At 47.1% G+C, this 19,338-nt stretch overlaps 1 protein-coding gene and 1 long non-coding RNA gene across 4 annotated transcripts in view; one reads left to right on the top strand and one right to left on the bottom strand.

Annotated features, from left to right (window-relative positions):
• The window catches only part of spon1b (spondin 1b), a 103,312-nt gene extending 94,541 nt beyond the window's left edge, over positions 1-8,771 (bottom strand). For 2 of the 3 annotated variants that reach the window (XM_088997507.1, XM_088997509.1), the window contains exons 1-2: positions 8,345-8,771; positions 2,318-2,424 (exon numbers count right to left, since the gene is read on the bottom strand). In XM_088997507.1, the coding sequence (XP_088853633.1) occupies positions 2,318-2,424; positions 8,345-8,564 (327 nt within the window). In that variant the 5' untranslated portion in view covers positions 8,565-8,771. The remainder of the gene's footprint in view (positions 1-2,317; positions 2,425-8,344) is intronic. The other variant, XM_088997508.1, reaches the window with a different exon arrangement.
• LOC148898347 (uncharacterized) overlaps positions 1-19,338 on the top strand; it is a 295,352-nt gene that overhangs the window by 256,643 nt on the left and 19,371 nt on the right. The window lies entirely within an intron of this gene.

The raw sequence follows: 19,338 nt of genomic DNA, 5'->3' as shown, positions 1-19,338 counted from the left end.
CAGCCGAAGAGTTGAAGGTTACCGTTTTGGTAGCCTCAGTATAGCATCTCTGCTTTTTGCAGATGATGTTGTACTGTTGGGGCCTTTAAGTGGAGCTCTCCAACTCTCGCTGGAGCGTTTCGCAGCCGAATGTGAAGCGGCTGGGATGAGAATCAGCACCTCCAAATCTGAGACAATGGTTCTCAGTCGGAAAAGGGTGGTGTGCCCTCTCCGGGTCAGGGAGGAGATTTTGCCTCAAGTGGAGGAGTTTAAGTGTCTGGGTGTCTTGTTCACGAGTGAGGGTGAAAGGGATCGAGAGGTCGACAGGCGGATCGGTGCGGCGTCTGCCGTGATGCGGACTTTGTACCGATCTGTCGTGGTGAAGAAGGAGCTGAGCCAAAAAGCAAAGCTCTCAATCTACCGGTCGATCTACGTCCCAACCCTCATCTATGGTCACGAGCTATGGGTTGTGTCCGAAAGAACGAGATCCCGGATGCAAGCGGCCGAAATGAGCTTTCTCCGTCGGGTGTCCGGGCTCTCCCTGAGAGATAAGGTGAGAAGCTCGGTCATCCGGGAGGGGCTCAAAGTCGAGCCGCTTCTCCTCCACATCGAGAGGAGCCAGATGAGGTGGCTCGGGCATCTGATTAGGATGCCCCTGGGACGTCTCCCTCGCGAGGTGTTCCGGGCATGCCCCACTGGCAGGAGACCCCTGGGACGACCCAGAACACGCTGGAGAGACTATGTCTCCCAGCTGGCATGGGAACGCCTCGGGATCCGCCAGGACGAGCTGGAAGAAGTGGCTGGGGAGAGGGAAGTCTGGGCTTCCCTACTGAAGCTGCTGCCCCCGCGACCCGACCCCGGATAAGCGGCAGAGGATGGATGGATGGATGGATGGGATGGAGGTAGTCAAAGCAATTTAGCACTGTCTGCTCATTTACTGATCAATTGCTCCTAAATGTTAATTTAAAAAAAACATTAGGATGTGCATTACCTGCTAAAATATAAACCACGACCAGAATATGCACACATAATGATGAACTATTCTGGACCATCATAAGAAACAGAAGTGTGCATGTGGGGCTGATTGAGATATCACAGATTGTAAATGATTTGAGGAAGAGATAGCAGTGTCATTTTTCAGGGCAATATTCACTTTGCACTTGCACAACAATTACAAGCATACCAGAAACTTCAATGGTAACATCAAAAACGTAAAAGCTAAGACTCTAATCATTTGCGGACACTGAAGAAGCTTTATGGAGGTGGCAGTCCTTTTTCAAGTTTCTTAAAATGGCTTCATAAGCAAGAACTACTGCTCGCAGTCATTCATCTATGATTGTGAAACTGTCACGACACTCGAGGCTAGAAGGCAGGACTCGAGTGACGAAGGAAGGTGGGAAGGTTTGGATCCGAAATACACGGCGAGACAGATATCCAGGAAAAAAGTATTTACTCAGACACGCATGCAAAATAATAAACGGGCAGGTAAGTGACGGCAACTAACAATGACAGACCTGACGGCAAGGGTAGCTTCCGGAATTCTCCGACGGAGACGGTAATGTGCGATCGGCATATATAGTCAGAAGGCACTATCAGTAAATGACAAACAGCTGTGGGAGCCCAGGTGAGTGATGATGGGAGGGGACGGGAGGTGCGGGGCGCGCCCAGGACGGCGACGAGATGTGACAGAAACAATGTGTGATATTGACTGTAAGCATACATTGTTTTTAAGCAAAAGCACTTCAGAGAAACAGTGTGTGAGATTTTGAAACGACAAAAGAATAACACATAGTTGGTGTAACAGAGAATAGAGGCTTTGGTTCCTGAGTCACTAGCACCATAAAATTAGCCCTTTGCTATTATTGCTTCAAGTCTTGTTATGGTCAACAAGAACAAACACAAACGCAGATGTGTGTTCCTGTTTACACTCCACGAGAGATAATTGAGAAACTATTTCTGCTGAGTCACTCTCAACATCTCAATTGGGGCTGTGTTGCTACTTGGCGAAATATCTCCTATGTCTGACATGCGTCCACTGAAGACCTCTGTATCTCCCTCTTCATCCACCATAACTTCCTCTTTGTCACAACTCCCTCTTTCCTCCCTTCCGTCTTCCACTAGAACAAATATCTGTTATTCATCTGGAAGAATGCCACATCTGATCTGCCTCACACATTCAAGCTGAACTAAACACTACGATATTTTAGCTTCTTCCCAACATGCGATGTGTTTCACAAAAGAAATGTTTCGCCTCTAAGCCACCCTTACACAGTCCTGCAAGTTAATCCATCTGATATCTCAAAATTTAAATTGGACAGACACCTTTTGTGTATCTCACCTGGAACTGGCCAGTGTAGTCGTCATCCGTGGTACCCTCCCTCCCCTCCTTCAGCGCAATGAGGGTAAAACCTCTGAAATAGGCAGGGCTGGTTGCCAAGAGGAACACTGTGGGGAGGACGGAGAGTGTGTATTAACACCTTGGACACACTAAGCAGTAAAAAAGGCTTGACTACGTTGACACATCAGGGTCATGCTGCAATGATGCAGGATCACTCTGAATGATGCTGGCGGGAGACCAACATTCCTGTCGGCATCAGCATGATGTGGAAGAATGAGCACTGGAAATGGGGCCTTCGCATTTCACTGTAGTAAGTAAGGACACCAGGACAATCATAGAAAATGTGAAATGACTGTGCAAATAGATGTATTTTTGTCAACTAACTATTTTAAATAAAAACATTGATAAATTGTTTCATTACACAAAAGTTACAATATTCAGAGGACAAACCATATTCATGGGGAATCTTTAGCAGGCTTCGTTGAATCTCGAATCTAATTTGAGACCTCAGTAAACCTAAATTGCTAAACAGAAATGACACTGAAGATGATCTAGTAAAGGAGATTATGTGACCAAGTGTTAAAATATACAGCGGTTTCCTCACTTTAAGTTGTAACATTTTTCTCTCATAATATAAATGTGAATCGAGATACAAACATACACTTTTTTATTTGTGTTGCAAAGAGATGGTCATTCTGTAAAATATAGTAATTCTGTAAAATATGTACATGCCATGCTCAGAGTAGCAAAACAGATTTCAGGTTGACAGAGAGAAAACCTTTTGGGTTTGTTTAAAGGACAACCGACGTCTCCGGTTGTGTCCATAGTTGTATCCATAATTTGTAAAATGGCTTCAAATGACTTCTACTGAGCGTATTTTAATAAGATTCCACCGCATATAGCTATATTTTACGTTTTAAGACTCACGCTGAATATTCAGGAAGTCTTGTTTTTGAGTTGGTGACGAGTCCGTACGTGACATCACTAAAGGACCGCCCTTAACCGTAAAAATGACGCATTGTAGCAGTCCTTCCATCACGTCAATGTATTTTGCTGGACTTGTTTGGTCTGGGGACCTCGTGTTGCACCCAAAATCCGCCAGAAGGCCAGAAGAGGGCGTCCAAGCGCCATATAAGGAATTTATCAGCCTGTGGAAACGCAGGTGGCCACAGGCCATTTTGTGCCTCTTTTTTTGGGTGAGAGATTTTCCCCCAATGTTGCCTCAAAATGGCACAAATAAATTATTTCATCGATTGCAAACATGTATGCTTTTCTCTTCAGAACCATTTGAATCGTATTAATAACTGGATGTGTAACAAGAAAGCATATTATCCGAATCTGAAGCCATTGTTTTGATTCACAAGCAATGCAAAATGTCTTGGCGTGATGTCACGAACTGGGGGCGGGACTTTCTGAAAATGCCCAATTCGCAGCTCAATTTTTTGCAGATTTTGGACACTTTAAGTCATTTTATTGGTGTTTTGCATTTGACTAAAAATACCATACTGCGTGTTTTGGGTATTTTAGATGTTTGATATAAAACGTTTTTCTGGTGTCAGTTAAAAAACAAAAAAGTGACGTCCGTTGTCCTTTAAGGACAACATAAATTAAAGAACAACAGACACCTCCCGACATAGTTGCGTGCATAATTTGTAAAATAACTTCAAATTACTTCTGCTGAGCGCATTTTACAAAGATTCCACCGCATATAGCTCCTCCTCTTCTTTTCCTTTCGGCTTTTCCCCTCAGGGGTTGCCACAGCGAATCAATGTCCTCCATCTATCCCAGTTTTGTGCATCCTCTTCTCTCACACCAGCTACCTTCATGTCCTCTTTGACCACATCCATAAACCTCCTCTTCGGTCTTCCTCTCCGTCTCCTGCCTGGCAGTTCAAGATTCCGCATCCTTCTCCCGATATAGTCGCTCTCTCTCCTGTGGACATGTCGAAACCATCTCAGTCTGGCTTCTCTGACTTTCTCTCCAAGGCCTCTAATATGAGTTGTCCCTCGAATGTACTCCTTCCTGATCCTATCCAACCTGGTCACTCCCAAAGAAAACCTCAACATCTTCAGCTCTGCTACCTCCAGCTCTGCTTCCTGTCTTTTCTTCGGTGGCACTGTCTCCAGTCCAAACATCATAGCTGGTCTCACCACTGTTTTATACACTTTTCCTTTCATCCTAGCTGAAACCCTTCTATCACACATCAGACCTGACATTTTTCTCCAGCCACTCCAGCCTGCCTGGACACGCTTCTTCACCTCTTTTCCACACTATCCATTGCTCAGGACAGTTGACCCCAAGCACTTAAAATCCTCCACCTTCTTTATCTCTTCTCCCTGTAGCATCACTCTTGCACTTGGATCCCTGTCATTCACACACACATATATTCTGTCTTGCTGCGACTGATCTTCATTCCTCTCCTTTCCAGGAGAGGAATGAAGATCCACATCTCTAGTTTCTCCGCCACCTGTTCCCTGTTCTCGCTACAGATCACAATGTCATCTGCAAACATCATGGTCCAAGGAGATTCTTGTCATCGTCTGTCAGCCTGTCTATCATGATAGCAAACAAGAAGGGGCTCAGAGCTGACCCCTGGTGGAGTCCCACCTCCACCTTGAATTACTCAGTCACACCGACAGCACACCTCACAACTGTCTTACAATCATGATACATGTTTTGCACCGCTCTGACATACTTTTCCGTCACTCCAGACTTCCTCAGCTCTTCTCTGGGCACTTTGTCATACACTTTCTCCAGATCTATGAAGACACAATGCAATTCCTTCTGACCTTCTCTGCACTTCTCTATCAGCATTCTTAAGGCAAACACTGCATCTGTCGTACTCTTTTTTGGCATGAAGCCATACTGCTGCTGACAAATGTTCACTTCTGCTCTTAGTCTAGCTTCAACTACTCTTTCCCAGAGTTTCATTGTATGGCTCATCAACTGTATTCCTCTGTAGTTAGTACAACTCTGCACATCTCCTTTGTTCTTAAAAATGGGCACGAGTACACTTTGTCTCCATTCTTCAGGCATCTGTTCACCATCTAAGATCTTGTTGAATAACCCAGTCAGGAACACCACCGCCACCTCTCCAAGACACTTCCATACCTCGATTGGTAAATCATCAGGCCCGAGTGCCTTTCCCCCTTCATCCTCTTCAGCGGCCTCCTCACTTCATCCTTGCTAATACTTGCTACGTCTTGGTCCACAACAGTCACGTCTTCTACTCTTTGGTCCTTCTCATTTTCCTCATTCATCAATACTTCAAAGTACTCTTTCCATCTTGCCATCACACTACTGGCAACTGTTAATACATTGCCATCTCTATCCTTAATCACCCGAACCTGCTGCAGGACCTTACCATCTTTGTCTCTCTGTCTCGCCAGCCTGTAAAGATCACTCTCACCTTCCTTGCCGTCCAGCCGAGCATACAAGTCATCATAGGCCTCTTGTTTGGCCTTTGCCACCTTTATTTTAACCGTGCGCTGCATCTCCTTGTACTGCTGTCTACTCTCGTCCGTCCTCTCAGTGTCCCACTTCTTCTTTGCTAACCTCTTTCTCTGTATACACTCCTGCACCTCCCCATTCCACCACCAAGTCTCCTTATCTACCTTTCTCCCACTCGATACACCGAGTACTTTCCGACCTGTGTCTCTGATTATGTTCGCTGTAGTTTGCCAGTCATCTGGAAGGACCTCTTGCCCACCCAGTGCTTGTCTTACCTCCTTCCTAAATGTCATGCAACACTCTTCCTTTTTCAACTTCCACCATTTTGTCCTCACTTCAGCCTTTAGTTTCTTCATCTTCCTCACTGCCAGCGTCATCCTACACTCTCACCAACCACTACTTTGCAGTCACTGATTTCCTTTAGATGGCGCCGTTGACACAAAATGTAGTCTACCTGTGTACTTCTGCCTCCGCTCTTATAGGTCACCCTATGTTCCTGTCTCTTCTGAAAGAAGGTATTCACTATAGCCATTTCGATTCTCTTAGCAAAGTCAACCACCATCTGTCCTTCAGTGTTCCTCATCTGGAGTCCAAACCTGCCCATCACCTCCTCATCATCATTGTTTCCTGCGCTAACATGTCCATTGAAGTCTCCACCAATTACAACCCTCTCACTTTCTCCTTCTCCGCCAGCTCACATCCTACTTGTGGGGCATACCCACAAACAACATTGAACATCGCGCCTTCAATTTCTATCTTCAGACTCATCATTCTATCTGATACTCTTTTTACTTCTAAGACATTCCTAACAAACTCCTCTTTTAAGATAACCCCAACTCCATTTCTTACACCATATAAATATAAATAAATATAAGGCACATCACATCATAAGGTGCTACATTAGAGGCTGGGTTATGTTATGAATCCATTAGATCACAGGTGTCAAAGTCAAGGCCCGAGGGCCAAATCCTGCCCGCCAGATAATTTTTTTTCGGCCCGCAAAGCAAATCAAACTTGTGAAATTCCATGTTTCTTGCTAAAATACTATATTTATATATAAAAATTTCATATTTTTGGATGTAAACCACAATAACAGTCATTATTCTTGACTTCAGATTTGAAAACTAGTTATTCATTTATTTTTTGTGCGCTCTATATCTAATATGTGGAGGGGATTAAACATTCTAATGGCTTCGCCAAATTCATAACGGCCCTCGAGAGGAAACCATAACTACAATGTGTCCCGCGCCAAAAAATGACTTTGCAATGAACTGCATTAGATGATGCTGCGCTAAACCCCAGCATTTTAAATTATACTATTGTAAAAGACTAATAATTTATTTTCTCACCCTCCCAATCGATGAGTCAAGGGCCCCGTTCACACTGCGAAAGTAAAAATCCTGGATCCGTGTCGACGATCTGCTAAGTCTTAAAGACATCTCGGAGCAGGATGTTTGGAAGGTTAATCCACTGAGTTAGGATAATTGGAACCAGATATTTGACTGATCTTCTGTTGTGTGCACATTTGTGTATATGCATCCACTTGTTGTTAGGAAGAGGTGAGGAAGTTAATATAAATCAATGTTCAGAACACTTAGGCATCAATTATAATATTGTACACAATAACACCTCCCTTTTATTGCTTGTTTGTGTGCATAGGGGCGGTTGTGCAACCAGGATAACAATCTACAGATCGCGGAATGTGTTGACAATAAACAAAAAAAATACAAACAAGAGAGAAATGGGGTGACCATGAGCCCATTACCTGGGATGGACGATTTTCTTTATTGCACATTTAAGACACATTCGCATGTGAAGGCAATGTTGATAATAATGGTAAAGAACAGGAGTGTAAACTTGGATTATTCATGCAATTTAAACTTCCGTCTGAATGTGCACTATTACAATGACAAAACTAATGTGATAAAACATCTTTACAGCGTCTGAATCTATACAGGGCACAAAGGAAGAATGATATGAATAGTTCAATAGTGGCTTTCATTTAATATTCTTATTTTTAAATCCACAAGCTTCCACTTATTTTCTAGACAGTGTGTTCGACTTGTTAGGGTTGCGGATGAGCTGGTGCCTATACATGCCACCTGACTCCAGGCAAGAGGAGGGATGCACACTAAACTGGTCACCAGCCAATCCCAGAGCACACAAAGACAAATAACCATTCACAATCATACCTATGGGCAAACTAGAGTTTTCAATTCCCATTTTTTGGAACGTGAGGGGAATACATGTACCTGGAAAACCCCAAGCAATCATGAGTGAGAACATGCATCAAATTTCACAAGAGACAGTCGTCAATACAACCAACCATTAAAAGTAACGTTTTTAACAGGAAGCTATTTTGTCTTCTGTGAAAAAATAGATTTAAAATAAACATATAAGACAACAGTATGTTTATGAACATGAGGGAAAAATCTTTTTAAAATGACCATCATTAGATCATGCGAACATATGCATTGTTTTCTTCGATAGTTACAAAACTAATGAACACTTAGTAAATTCCTTTTACCTCTTTGAATTTGATCGTCACAAATAGGGTTTAAACTAGCAGCGTTTTACCTCGATGGGTGCTGCCTGGCTCGTAGGCTTCTGGGTCGCCTTCCACTCTGAGGCGGAACTCGTGGTGCCCATCCCGCCGGGTCCCGTGCGTCTGTGCCCGTAGAATCCGCCCGCAGTACCCGTCCGCTCTGCCTCCGGAGGGTTCTTCCACGAACGCAATCGCGTTGCACACAAAACTTGACACCACATAAAACTGCAAAAGCAACAAAAACATTGCCATGTCGATGGCTGCAGCCAAGAGTGGACGAACTACACGGTGACAGTTTTTGAACAAGAAAAACAAAGAAAAAGTCGTCAAGCTCTTTTTTTGGGGGACAAAACTTCCGCGAAGCGCAATAGCGGCGGGCCAGTCAACAGTGAAGGTGAAGAGGATGGGATGTCTCCATGTGGACGAGGGGCGCGCTTGGGTGAGTGTGTATGAGAAGAGAGAGGGAGGAGAGCGAGAGAGTGAGAGAGCGAGAGAGAGAGAGAGCGAGAGAGAGAGAGAGAGAGAGAGAGAGAGAGAGAGAGAGAGAGAGAGAGAGAGAGAGAGAGAGAGAGAGAGAGAGAGAGAGAGAGAGAGAGAGAGAGAGAGAGAGAGAGAGAGAGAGAGAGAGAGCTGCTCTGCTAATCCCCGATCAAGGGAAGGTGTCTGAAGGAAAAGGGGGGCCGCCAATAACTGACAATGAGGTAGATCACACACCCTGTCTCCTTGGCTCGATGCGAGTCACCCTCCTCCTACACGCTTCCCTTGCAGCTGTTCTCAGAAACTTGTGAACTCCCGAGTATCCAAAATCTTGTCCGAGGGCCACTTGCTGTCCACAAGACATTTTATTGGGCCACCCAGTCACACATTCAAACAATTATTACATTATTTAAAACACTCTAATGAAAATGTGAGAAATTAATAAAAATTCTAAGAAATATAGGTTCTATCTATCTATCTATCTATCTATCTATCTATCTATCTATCTATCTATCTATCTATCTATCTATCTATCTATCTATCTATCTATCTGTCTGTCTGTCTATCTATCTAGAGAGAGAGAGAGAGAGAGAGAGAGAGAGAGAGAGAGAGAGAGAGAGAGAGAGAGAGAGAGAGAGAGAGAGAGAGAGACGCCCACTTCATGGTGCAGAAGTCATGGGTTTGAATCTTCGGCCGGCTGAAGTTCCTCTGGAGTTGTACGTTCTCGCCTTGTGTGGGATTTCTCTAGATACTCTGGTTTCCTCCCACATTCCAAAAATATGCATGTTAGGGCACCCTCTGTTCTGTGTGAGTGTGAATGTTTTTTTGTCTCTTGATGCATCCCGCCTACTGCCGAAAGAAAACAGGGATAGGCTCTGTTGCACTCTTGACTCTTTTGAGGATAATATATTTATTGGCGAGTGTATAAAATACAAACTGTGCATGTGCATGAAATCACTTCCAGTTTATAATCTAAGGTGTGACAATTCAAAAGTGGTGCAAGAGGATCTTTGTGCCTTGAGATACTCAGGATCTATTTTGTACTCTGTGCTGCATCACATAGCCAAGTTTTATCATACAGTAAACAACAGAAGTCAGAGGAAATGTAGAAATGCAGAATTTCAGGCAAATCTTCTATACAGAGGAATTTAAAAAAAAAACTAAACGTGCCTATCTCTGACTGAATCACTTCTCGGGTCCTCAACAGTACGGAAAAAAAATACAGTCACAAAGTGTTATCTTTTATCTTATTATTGTTCTTGTACTTTGTTATTTTGTTCTGCACACGCATGAGGGGGTATATCTAAACACACAGGTTTAAGTAACTGAGACAAGTTCTGGTCGATGATTTCAAGTAAACAGTTTTCACATGCATCTCTGTGTGTGATGAAGCCCATCTGGAAGAACCCGTGCAGAATAAACAGTCGTGACAAAAGTCTCCTGATTACCCTCTTGACTAAGGTGCTGACTCAATAATTTAGTGCCCTTTTGATCAAAACTGCAGTTAGATTCAGGAACAACTTTTGAAATCCAATGGAACCTTGAATTTGGATGTCCTGAAATGTTTGATAGAAGTGGACCAAGATGTCATTTGATATGCATATTCGTGCTTAACTTAATCAAACTACAGTAAAGTCTCGTTATATCGATATTCAAGGGAGTCCGAAAAAATATCGATATAACCGGGACTATCGATATATCCGACCCTGTTTGCATGTAATTTTCTCCGTGCGTGCATAGAAATAGTATCGATATAACCGGGACTATCGATATATCCGATATCGATATAACGAAACTTTACTGTAATTTGACAGTTAATAATGTAAAATGAACATAGAGATTAATTTTCCTGAACAAATGGAGTGCCGTTGACTGTAGGACAGCTGAATGCATTTGGTCAATGTTATTTAGTAAAGAACGAACTAAGAATCAGGAAATATTGACTAAGTTTTTGTAACAAATACCAAATTCAATTGTGTTCGAGATAAGGAGCAGATTTTATTATGAATGCAGAGTAGCCAATTTACAGATCTTGACTTTCCAATCAATTTGTTGGAATTTCACTATTTTCTTCGTGTTGTCATTAAAGTAAGGCAGCCCGCTGCTCGGGTGGTGAACATGTCAACTTAACAGTGCAGAGGTACCGGGTTCAAATACAGCTCCGGACTTCCTGTGTGTAGTTTGCATGTTCTCCCAGTACTTACGTCCATTTTCTCCCGGATATCTGGGATCCTCCTACATTCCAAAAGTATGCATGGCCTTCTAATTGAACACTACAATGTGTCCACTTGGTGTGAGCGCGAATAGTTGTTCGTTTCTGTGTGCCCTGCGATTGGCTGGCAAACGGTTCAAGGTGTCCCGAGCTCCTGCCTAAAGTGTAAAGAATGGGTTCGACCATGTCCCTCATGGAGTTCTGTGGGGAGTGCTCTGGGTGTATGGGGTACCGAACCCCCTTATACAGACTGTTCGGTCCCTATACTACCGAGTTTGGTTTGGGTTGCCAGCAGTAAGTCAGAAATAGTTTCCACCGACTGTTGGATTCCGCCAATGGTCCCCTTTGTCACCAATTTGTTCTGTTCATAACCTTTTTGGACATAATTTTTCGGTGCAATGTTGGCCTCAGTATTGCATCTCTGCTATAGGCCGATGATGTTATGCTTTTGGCTTCTTCAGGCAGGGCTCTCCAACTTTAACCGGAGCAGTTCACAGCCGAGTGTTAATTGGTTGGAATAAAAATCAACACTTCCTAACCTTCCTCAGTCAGAAAACAGTTGAGTGTCTTCTCTGGGGCGGGGACGTGATCTGATCCCAAGTGAAACAGTTTAACTTTGTTGCTGTCTTGTTCATGAGAGAGGGCTGGATGTAGGAAGAGATCCACAGGCAGATCAGTGCAGTGTCTGCTGTAATGAAGATTATTTATCAATCTGTCATGGTGAAGAAAGTGCTGCGCCCAAAAGCAAAACTCGATCTACATTGCAAAGTAACAATGAATCTCAGTGGAGAACTTAGAAAGCCACGAAACAGAATGACAAATTAAAAAGCAGTTCAATCCATAAATTGCCAAATTGCAAACTTCTTCTGTGCATTTGAGGCTTGAACTCCGGTCGAGAGCACTCTCTACAAGTTACTTTGTCACTTGATTTTATTTGTGACGGTGTCAAATAGGATGGATGGATGGATGGATGGATGGATGGATGGATGGACGGATGGATGGATCGATGAATTTGGATGGATTGATGCATGGATGGATGGATGTATTTGGGTGGATGGATGGATGGATGGATGTATTTGGATGAATGGATGGATGGACAGATGGATGGATGGATAGATTTGGATGGATGGATGAATGAATGAATGAATGAATGAATGAATGAATGAATGAATGAATGAATGAATGAATGGATGAATGGATGGATGGATGGATGGATGGATGGATGGATGGATGGATGGATGGATGGATGGATGGATTTGGATGGGTGTATGGATGGATGTTTGGAGAGACAATAGAGACTGAATGACAATACAATGTAAAGCCAAAGGCATTGTTGCCATTTGGACAGACCACTAAGAACAAGTCTTTTTGTAAAGGCTGTTCATCTATTTCCCCATACTCATCTATCCTCACTGGAGCACATATTTATACTATAGGTAATGTAAATATTTCTTCATCAACAAATTAGGGAAAATGCTAGGAAAGTGAGGGTACAAACCTTGCACTCAAAGTAATGAATCATTTGTGACAAACCGGGTAGAACATGAAATAACCTACATACATGCGGCTCTGATGCTCACTACAAATGGTTCACTGTCAGTCAAGTTTCATTCACATTGCAGTTTGGGTCAGTATTGGTCGTACTCCTCAGAGTTGAATGAGAAATTGACAAAAATTAAAATAATCCAGATTCCAGGAGAGAAGACTGAGTGACAGCCGAGAGCAGAAAATGATTAAAGCGTGGTCAAAGTCAAAAGTTTAATTTGCAGTTGGTGGACTTTGGTTAACCCGCAACTCTAATGAGGACAAGACCCATAGAAAGGGAATGGGTTGGAAGCAGCTAAATCAACAAATTGAGAAAGGAAGGAAGAAAGAAAGTATCACCCAGTTGACAATCCTAATGAGAATAAGGGCTTTTTTAAGGGAACTTTGAAATACTATTAGGCAAGTGTCAACCATGGAAGATAATAATTCAGTTGACAATTCGAGAAGCAACAGAACATTCTGTGCTCCACCAGCTAATTGTCTGCTTCTCACATAATTGTTTTGTACCATTTCAAAATCCTCCAAAGGTTTAAATTGTGGCTTTTATACTAAAATGAATAAGAACAAAGCTAGTTTTCATTAATGCATCGTGACTCCTGACAGTCCGAGCTGACTTTCAGATTATGATACACTTTGCGAATGACTCGCTATTATTATTTCTTCCTGTCAAGTCACTTGAGGCTCAAGGGCAGGACTCGAGTGACGAAGGAAAGTGGGGAGGTAGGATCCAAAATACACGGCGAGACAGATACTCAGGAACAAAAGTCTTTACTGAGACACACATGCAAAGTAACAACAGGATGAGGTAAGTGACAGTAATCGATAAAGGCAGACCTGACGGCAAGGTAGTAGCGAGGGTAGCTTTCAGAATTCTCCGACGGAGACGGTAATGTGCTATCGGCATTTATAGTCAGAAGGCACAATCAGTGAATGACAATCAGCTGTGGGAGCCCAGGTGAGAGATGACAGGAGGGGCTGTCTCCAGGGAGCAGCGGAGGAGGTGACGGGAGGGGCGGGGCGCGCCCAGTACGGCGACGAGATGTGACAGTGCCCCCCCTCAACGGACGCCTCTTGGCGGCCCACCAGGCTTGGATGGGTGAGCCGCATGGAACGCCCGGGCGAGAGATGGGTCGAGGATCCAGGAACGTGGGACCCACTGACGTTCCTCCGGTCCATAGCCCTCCCAGGTACTGCACTCCCCTGCCCATGCGCCTGGAGTATAGTATCTCCCGCACGGTGTAGACCGGTCCGTCGTCCAACATCCGGGGGGGAGGTGGGGGGATGGGCGTAGGGGCAAAGGAGCTAGTTTCCACTGGCTTGAGGAGGGAAACGTGGAATACAGGATGGATCCACATGGTGGGTGGCAGCCGGAGCCTCACCGAGACCGGGCTGAGGACGGCCTTGATGGGGAAGGGACCCGTGAAGCGTGGGCCCTGTTTGGCTGAAGTTCCCGCTAGCCGAAGGTCCCTCGTGGACAGCCAAACCTCCTGCCCGACCTGGTAGCTGGGTGCCTGTCGCCGACGACGGTCCGCGACCCGCTGGTTCCAGGACACCGTGCGTGACAGGGCGTCCCTGGTCTCCTTCCAGACTCGGCGGGCCCGTCTGAGGTGGTGTTCGATAAACGGGACCTCCACCTGGCCCTCCTGGGTGGGAAACAGAGGCGGCTGATAGCCACAGGCGGACATGAACGGGGACCGACCTGTAGCTGTGGGGAACAGGGAGTTGTGGGCGTACTCAACCCAGGGTAAGTGAAGGGCCCACGACGCCGGGTTGTGGAGGCACACGCACCGGAGGGCCGCCTCCAGATCCTGATTCTTCCTCTCCGTCTGTCCGTTAGTCTGGGGATGGTATCCAGACGACAGGCTCGCCGACGCCCCTAGGGAACGACAGCAACACTTCCATACCTTGGACACAAACTGCGGTCCCCGGTCCGACACGATGTTCGTCGGAATCCCGTGGAGACGGACGACGTGGTTAACCAGGAGTTGAGCCGTCTCTATGGTGGACGGCAACCTGGTTAACGGGACAAAGTGGGCCAACTTGGAGAATCGGTCCACTACGGTGAGGACGACCGTCTTGCCACGGGAGGGGGGGAGGCCTGTCACGAAGTCGACAGAGATGTGGGACCAGGGTCTGGACGGCACCGGTAGAGGCTGGAGGAGTCCTGCCGGGGGCTGGTGGGAGGCTTTCCCACGGGCGCAGGTCGGGCAGGCCTTCACAAAGAGGGTGATGTCCTTCCTGAACCCCGGCCACCAGAACCGTTGGCCGATGTGTTGGATCGTCCTGTTGACCCCCGGGTGACAGGCTATCTTGGAGGTATGCCCCCAGATGACCACCTCAGTGCGTAGAGGAGGGGGGACGAACAGGCAATCCGTGGGACAGCCCCTGGGGATGGGGGCCGTCCCCTGGGCTTGCTGAACTTTGCTCTCAACCTCCCACCTCAGGGCGCCCAGGATGCGCTGGGCCGGCAGGATGTTGGCGGTGATCTCCTCCCTTTCTGCCGGCTCATGAAGGCGGGATAGGGCATCGGGCTTGGTGTTCTGCGACCCTGGGCAGTAGGTGAGAGAAAAGTTGAAACGGGTGAGGAAGAGTGACCATCGAGCCTGTCGTGAGTTAAGTCTCTTGGCACACCAGATGGCCGCCAGGTTTTTATGATCCGTGTAGACGATGAAGGGCTGGTTAGCTCCCTCAAGCCAGTGTCTCCATTCCTGCAGAGCCAGGACGACCGCCAGCAGTTCCCGGTTGCCGACGTCATAGATAGCCTCGGCGGGGCTGAGCCGGCGGGAGAAGAAGGCGCATGGGCATAGCTCTGGTCAGTGTGAGAGCGCTGGGAAAGGACGGCTTCTACTCAAAAACATTGAGGAAGTCCCTGAGCACATCGTGGATTAGATTTTGGAAGACGGCAGGTGTGTTCTTGAGTCCGAACGGCATCACCAGGTATTCAAAATGCCCTAATGGCGTCTTGAACGCTGTTCTCCATTCATCCCCCCACGGATGCGGACCAGGTGGTATGCGCTATGGAGGTCCAATTTGGAAAAAATAGTAGCTGATTGAAGGGGCGCAAAGGCTGAGTCCATGAGGGGGAGAGGGTATTTGTTCCATATGGTGATGTCATTCAGACCCCGGTAATCGACACACGGGCGCAGGGATCCGTCCTTCTTATCAATAAAGAAGAACCCTGCGCCCAGCGGAGAACGTGACGGGCGAATGAGTCCCGCCGCCAGGTAGGAGTCTATATAAGTGCTCAGGGCTTCTCGTTCTGGTTGGGAGATATGAAATAGTTTGGAGTCTGGTAATGGAGCACCTGGCTGCAGTTCAATGGCACAGTCATACGGTTGGTGGGGCGGCAGGGATTGGGCGTGGTCCTTGCTGAACACCTCCCGCAGGTCGTGGTAGCACTGCGGCACGCCCTTGAAGCAGATGGCCTCGGGCGGGCCACCGCGGGAGGGGTCTCGCCCTGCCGTCGCCGACCGCAGGCAGTTGGCATAGCAGTAGGGGCTCCAGCCTTGAATGGTGGGGCCCTCCCAGGAAATGGACGGGTCATGGGTATTGAGTCAGGGGAGGCCCAATACCAATGGCGCGTTCCGGGAGGGCATAACAGAAAATTGTCGGTGCTCAACGTGATTGCCCGCTACCCTGAGTTTAAGTGGGGCCGCGAGGTGGGTGACGCGGGCTAAAAGGCGGCCGTCAAGATCGACGATCTCCTTAGGGGGAAGGAGATCGATCAGTCTACAGCCCAAAGAGTCAGCCAGCTGGGGATCGATGATACACCCGTCGTCCACCAGCGCCCTCACGGTTTGGGAGCTGGAAGGGCCAATTACTTCTTTGTCCAGCTCCAACCGCGTAACGGGGACCGTGGACTTGGCTTCCAGAGGTCGCCGTGGTGGCCGTTTCGACGGGGACTTTCGGGGGCCTTTGTGCGACGAGCCCCGGGGTTGGTGCGGTCGTTCCCTCCCCCTATAAGCATGGGTTCGGGGGATTCTTCCAGGCGCCGCACGCGCTCGCTGCCGGGTTTGGTCGTCCTGGGCTCCAGGGCTCGTTGGACCGCCGGCCGTTCAGCTCCCTCTGCCGCTCCCGAAGACGGTGATCCAGGCCAATGACTATGGCGACCAGGTCGTCGAAGGTGGTGCCAGCGTCGCGGGTAGTCAACTCGTCCTTGAGATCGGCGTTCAAACCGCGACGAAACACCCCCCTCAATGCTCGGTCGCTGTAGCGGCTGCCAGCGGCCTGGATACGGAAGGCGACGGAGTATTCCAAGGCCGAACGGTCCCCTTGGATGCAGTCAAGTAGTCGCCCCTCAGCTTCGACCTCCGTCACCGTATGATGGAAGACCCGGCGTATCTCGGCGACGAAGTCCGGGTACGAGGTGCACAGCTCCGGTCGGGACTCCCAGACGGCCAGCACCCTGGTCTCGGCTTCTACCGTAAGCAGGCTGGTGATGAAGGCTACCTTCGCCTCATCGCTAACGTAGGCGTATGGATGTTGCTCAAACACGAGCGTGCACTGCATTAAAAACTGAGCGCAGCGCCCGGTTTCGCCTGCGTAGCGTGAGGGAGGAGGTAGCTGTAGAGCGCGCCTACTCACGGGCGGGGAGGACTGGGCTGTGAGGGCGGCAATGCATGTCTCAGCCGCCTCGAAGCGTTGAGCCACCGTGGTGGTAATTTGGCTGACTTCCGCGATGGCTCGGGCCAGCTGGCTCGAACGATCCGCTTGCATGTTAAGGGCGGTGAGGAATCTGTCTTCGCCGGCAGGATCCATGGGTGGTCGGAGAATTATGTCAAGTCACTTGAGGCTCGAGGGCAGGACTCGAGTGACGAAGGAATGCGGGGAGGTAGGATCCAAAAATACACGGCGAGACAGATACTCAGGACCTGAGACACACATGCAAAAATAACAACAGGATGAGGTAAGTGACAGTAATCGATAAAGGAAGACCTGACGACAAGATAGTAGCGAGGGTAGCTTTCAGAATTCTCTGACGGAGACGGTAATGTGCGATCGGCATTTATAGTCAGAAGGCACAATCAATAAATGACAATCAGCTGTGGGAGCCCAGGTGAGAGATGGAGGGAGGGGCCGTCTCCAGGGAGCAGCGGAGGAGGTGACGGGAGGGGCGGGGCGCGCCCAGGACGGCGACGAGATGTGACACTTCCAGTGGTTTGCAATTACAGCTTTCAACGGTCTCAACTCAACAAAGGGTTTGTTTAATATAAAAAGCTTGATATTTGCGGTCACCTCCTTTTGAGTAACAGGTTTGCATATTTTTGTCAACCACAGTAAACAATCCCTCGAAGAATAATTTCTTTAAGATCCTACTCTATAATTTACATAATAATAATCTTCTTTTCCTTTCGGCTTTTCTCTTCAGGGGTCGCCACAGCGAATCAATGTCCTCCATCTATCCCGGTTTTGTGCATCCTCTTCTCTCACACCAGCTACCTTCATATCCTCTTTGACCACATCCATAAACCTCCTCTTCGGTCTTCCTCTTGGTCTCCTGTCTGGCAGTTCAAGACTCAGCATCATTCTCCCGATATAGTCACTCTCTCTCCTCTGGACATGTCCAAACCATCTCAGGCTGGCCTCTCTGACTTTGTCTCCAAAGCCTCTAATATGAGTTGTCCCTCTAATGTACTGAAAACCTCAACATCTTCAGCTCTGCTCCTTCCAGCTCTGCTTCCTGTCTTTTCTTCAGTGGCACCGTCTCCAGGTCCCACCATTGTTTTATACAGTTTTCCTTTCATCCTGGCTGAAACCCTTCTATTACACATCACACTTGACATTTTTCTCCAGCCACTCCAGCCTGCCTGGACATGCTTTTTCACCTCTTTTTCACACTCTCCATTGCTCTGGACAGTTGACCCCAAGTACTTAAAATCCTCCACCTTCTTTATCTCTTCTCCCTGGAGCATCACTCTTGCACTTGGTTGCCTCTCATTCACACACATATATTCCGTCTTGCTGCGACTGATCTTCATTCCTCTCCTTTCCAGGGCATATCTCCACATCTTTAGTTTCTCCGCCACATGTTCCATATTCTCGCTACAGATCACAATGTCATCTGCAAACATCATGGTCCAAGGAGATTCTTGTCTAACATCTTCTGTCAGCCTGTCCATCACCACAGTGAATAAGAAGGGGCTCAGAGCTGACCCGTGGTGGACTCCCACCTCCACCTTGAATTCCACCGTCACATCGACAGCACACCTCACAACTGTCTTACAGTCATGATACATGTCCTGCACCGCTCTGACATACTTTTTCGTCACTCCAGACTTCCTCATGCAATGCCACAGTTCTTCTCTGGGCACCCTGTCGTACGCTTTCTCCAGATCTACAAAGACACAATGCAATTTCTTCTGACCTTCTCTGTACTTCTCTATCAGCATTCTTAAAGCAAACACTGCATCTGTCATACTGTTTTTGGCATGAAGCCATATTGCCGCTCACAAATGTTCACTTCTGCTCTGAGTCTTGCTTCAACTACTCTTTCCTAGAGTTTCATTGAATGGCTAATCAACTTTATTCCTCTGTAGTTAGTACAACTCTGCACATCTCCTTTGTTCTTAAAAATGGGCCATTTCCATTCCCTGAGCAAAGTCAGCCACCATCTGTCCTTCAGCGTTCCTCATCTGGAGTCCAAACCTGCCCATCACCTCCTCCTCATCTTTGTTTCCTGCACCAACATGTCCATTGAAGTCTGCACCAATTACAACTCTCTCACTTCTCGGGATGTTCTGTATGACTTCCTCAAAGTCCAACCAAAATTTCTCCTTCTCCGCCAGCTCACAT

The sequence above is a fragment of the Hippocampus bargibanti genome, linkage group LG05, assembly GCF_051943395.1.
Source record: "Hippocampus bargibanti isolate YZ-2025 linkage group LG05, ASM5194339v1, whole genome shotgun sequence".
Taxonomy (NCBI): domain Eukaryota; kingdom Metazoa; phylum Chordata; class Actinopteri; order Syngnathiformes; family Syngnathidae; genus Hippocampus; species Hippocampus bargibanti.
This window is presented reverse-complemented; position numbering and strand designations above follow the sequence as displayed.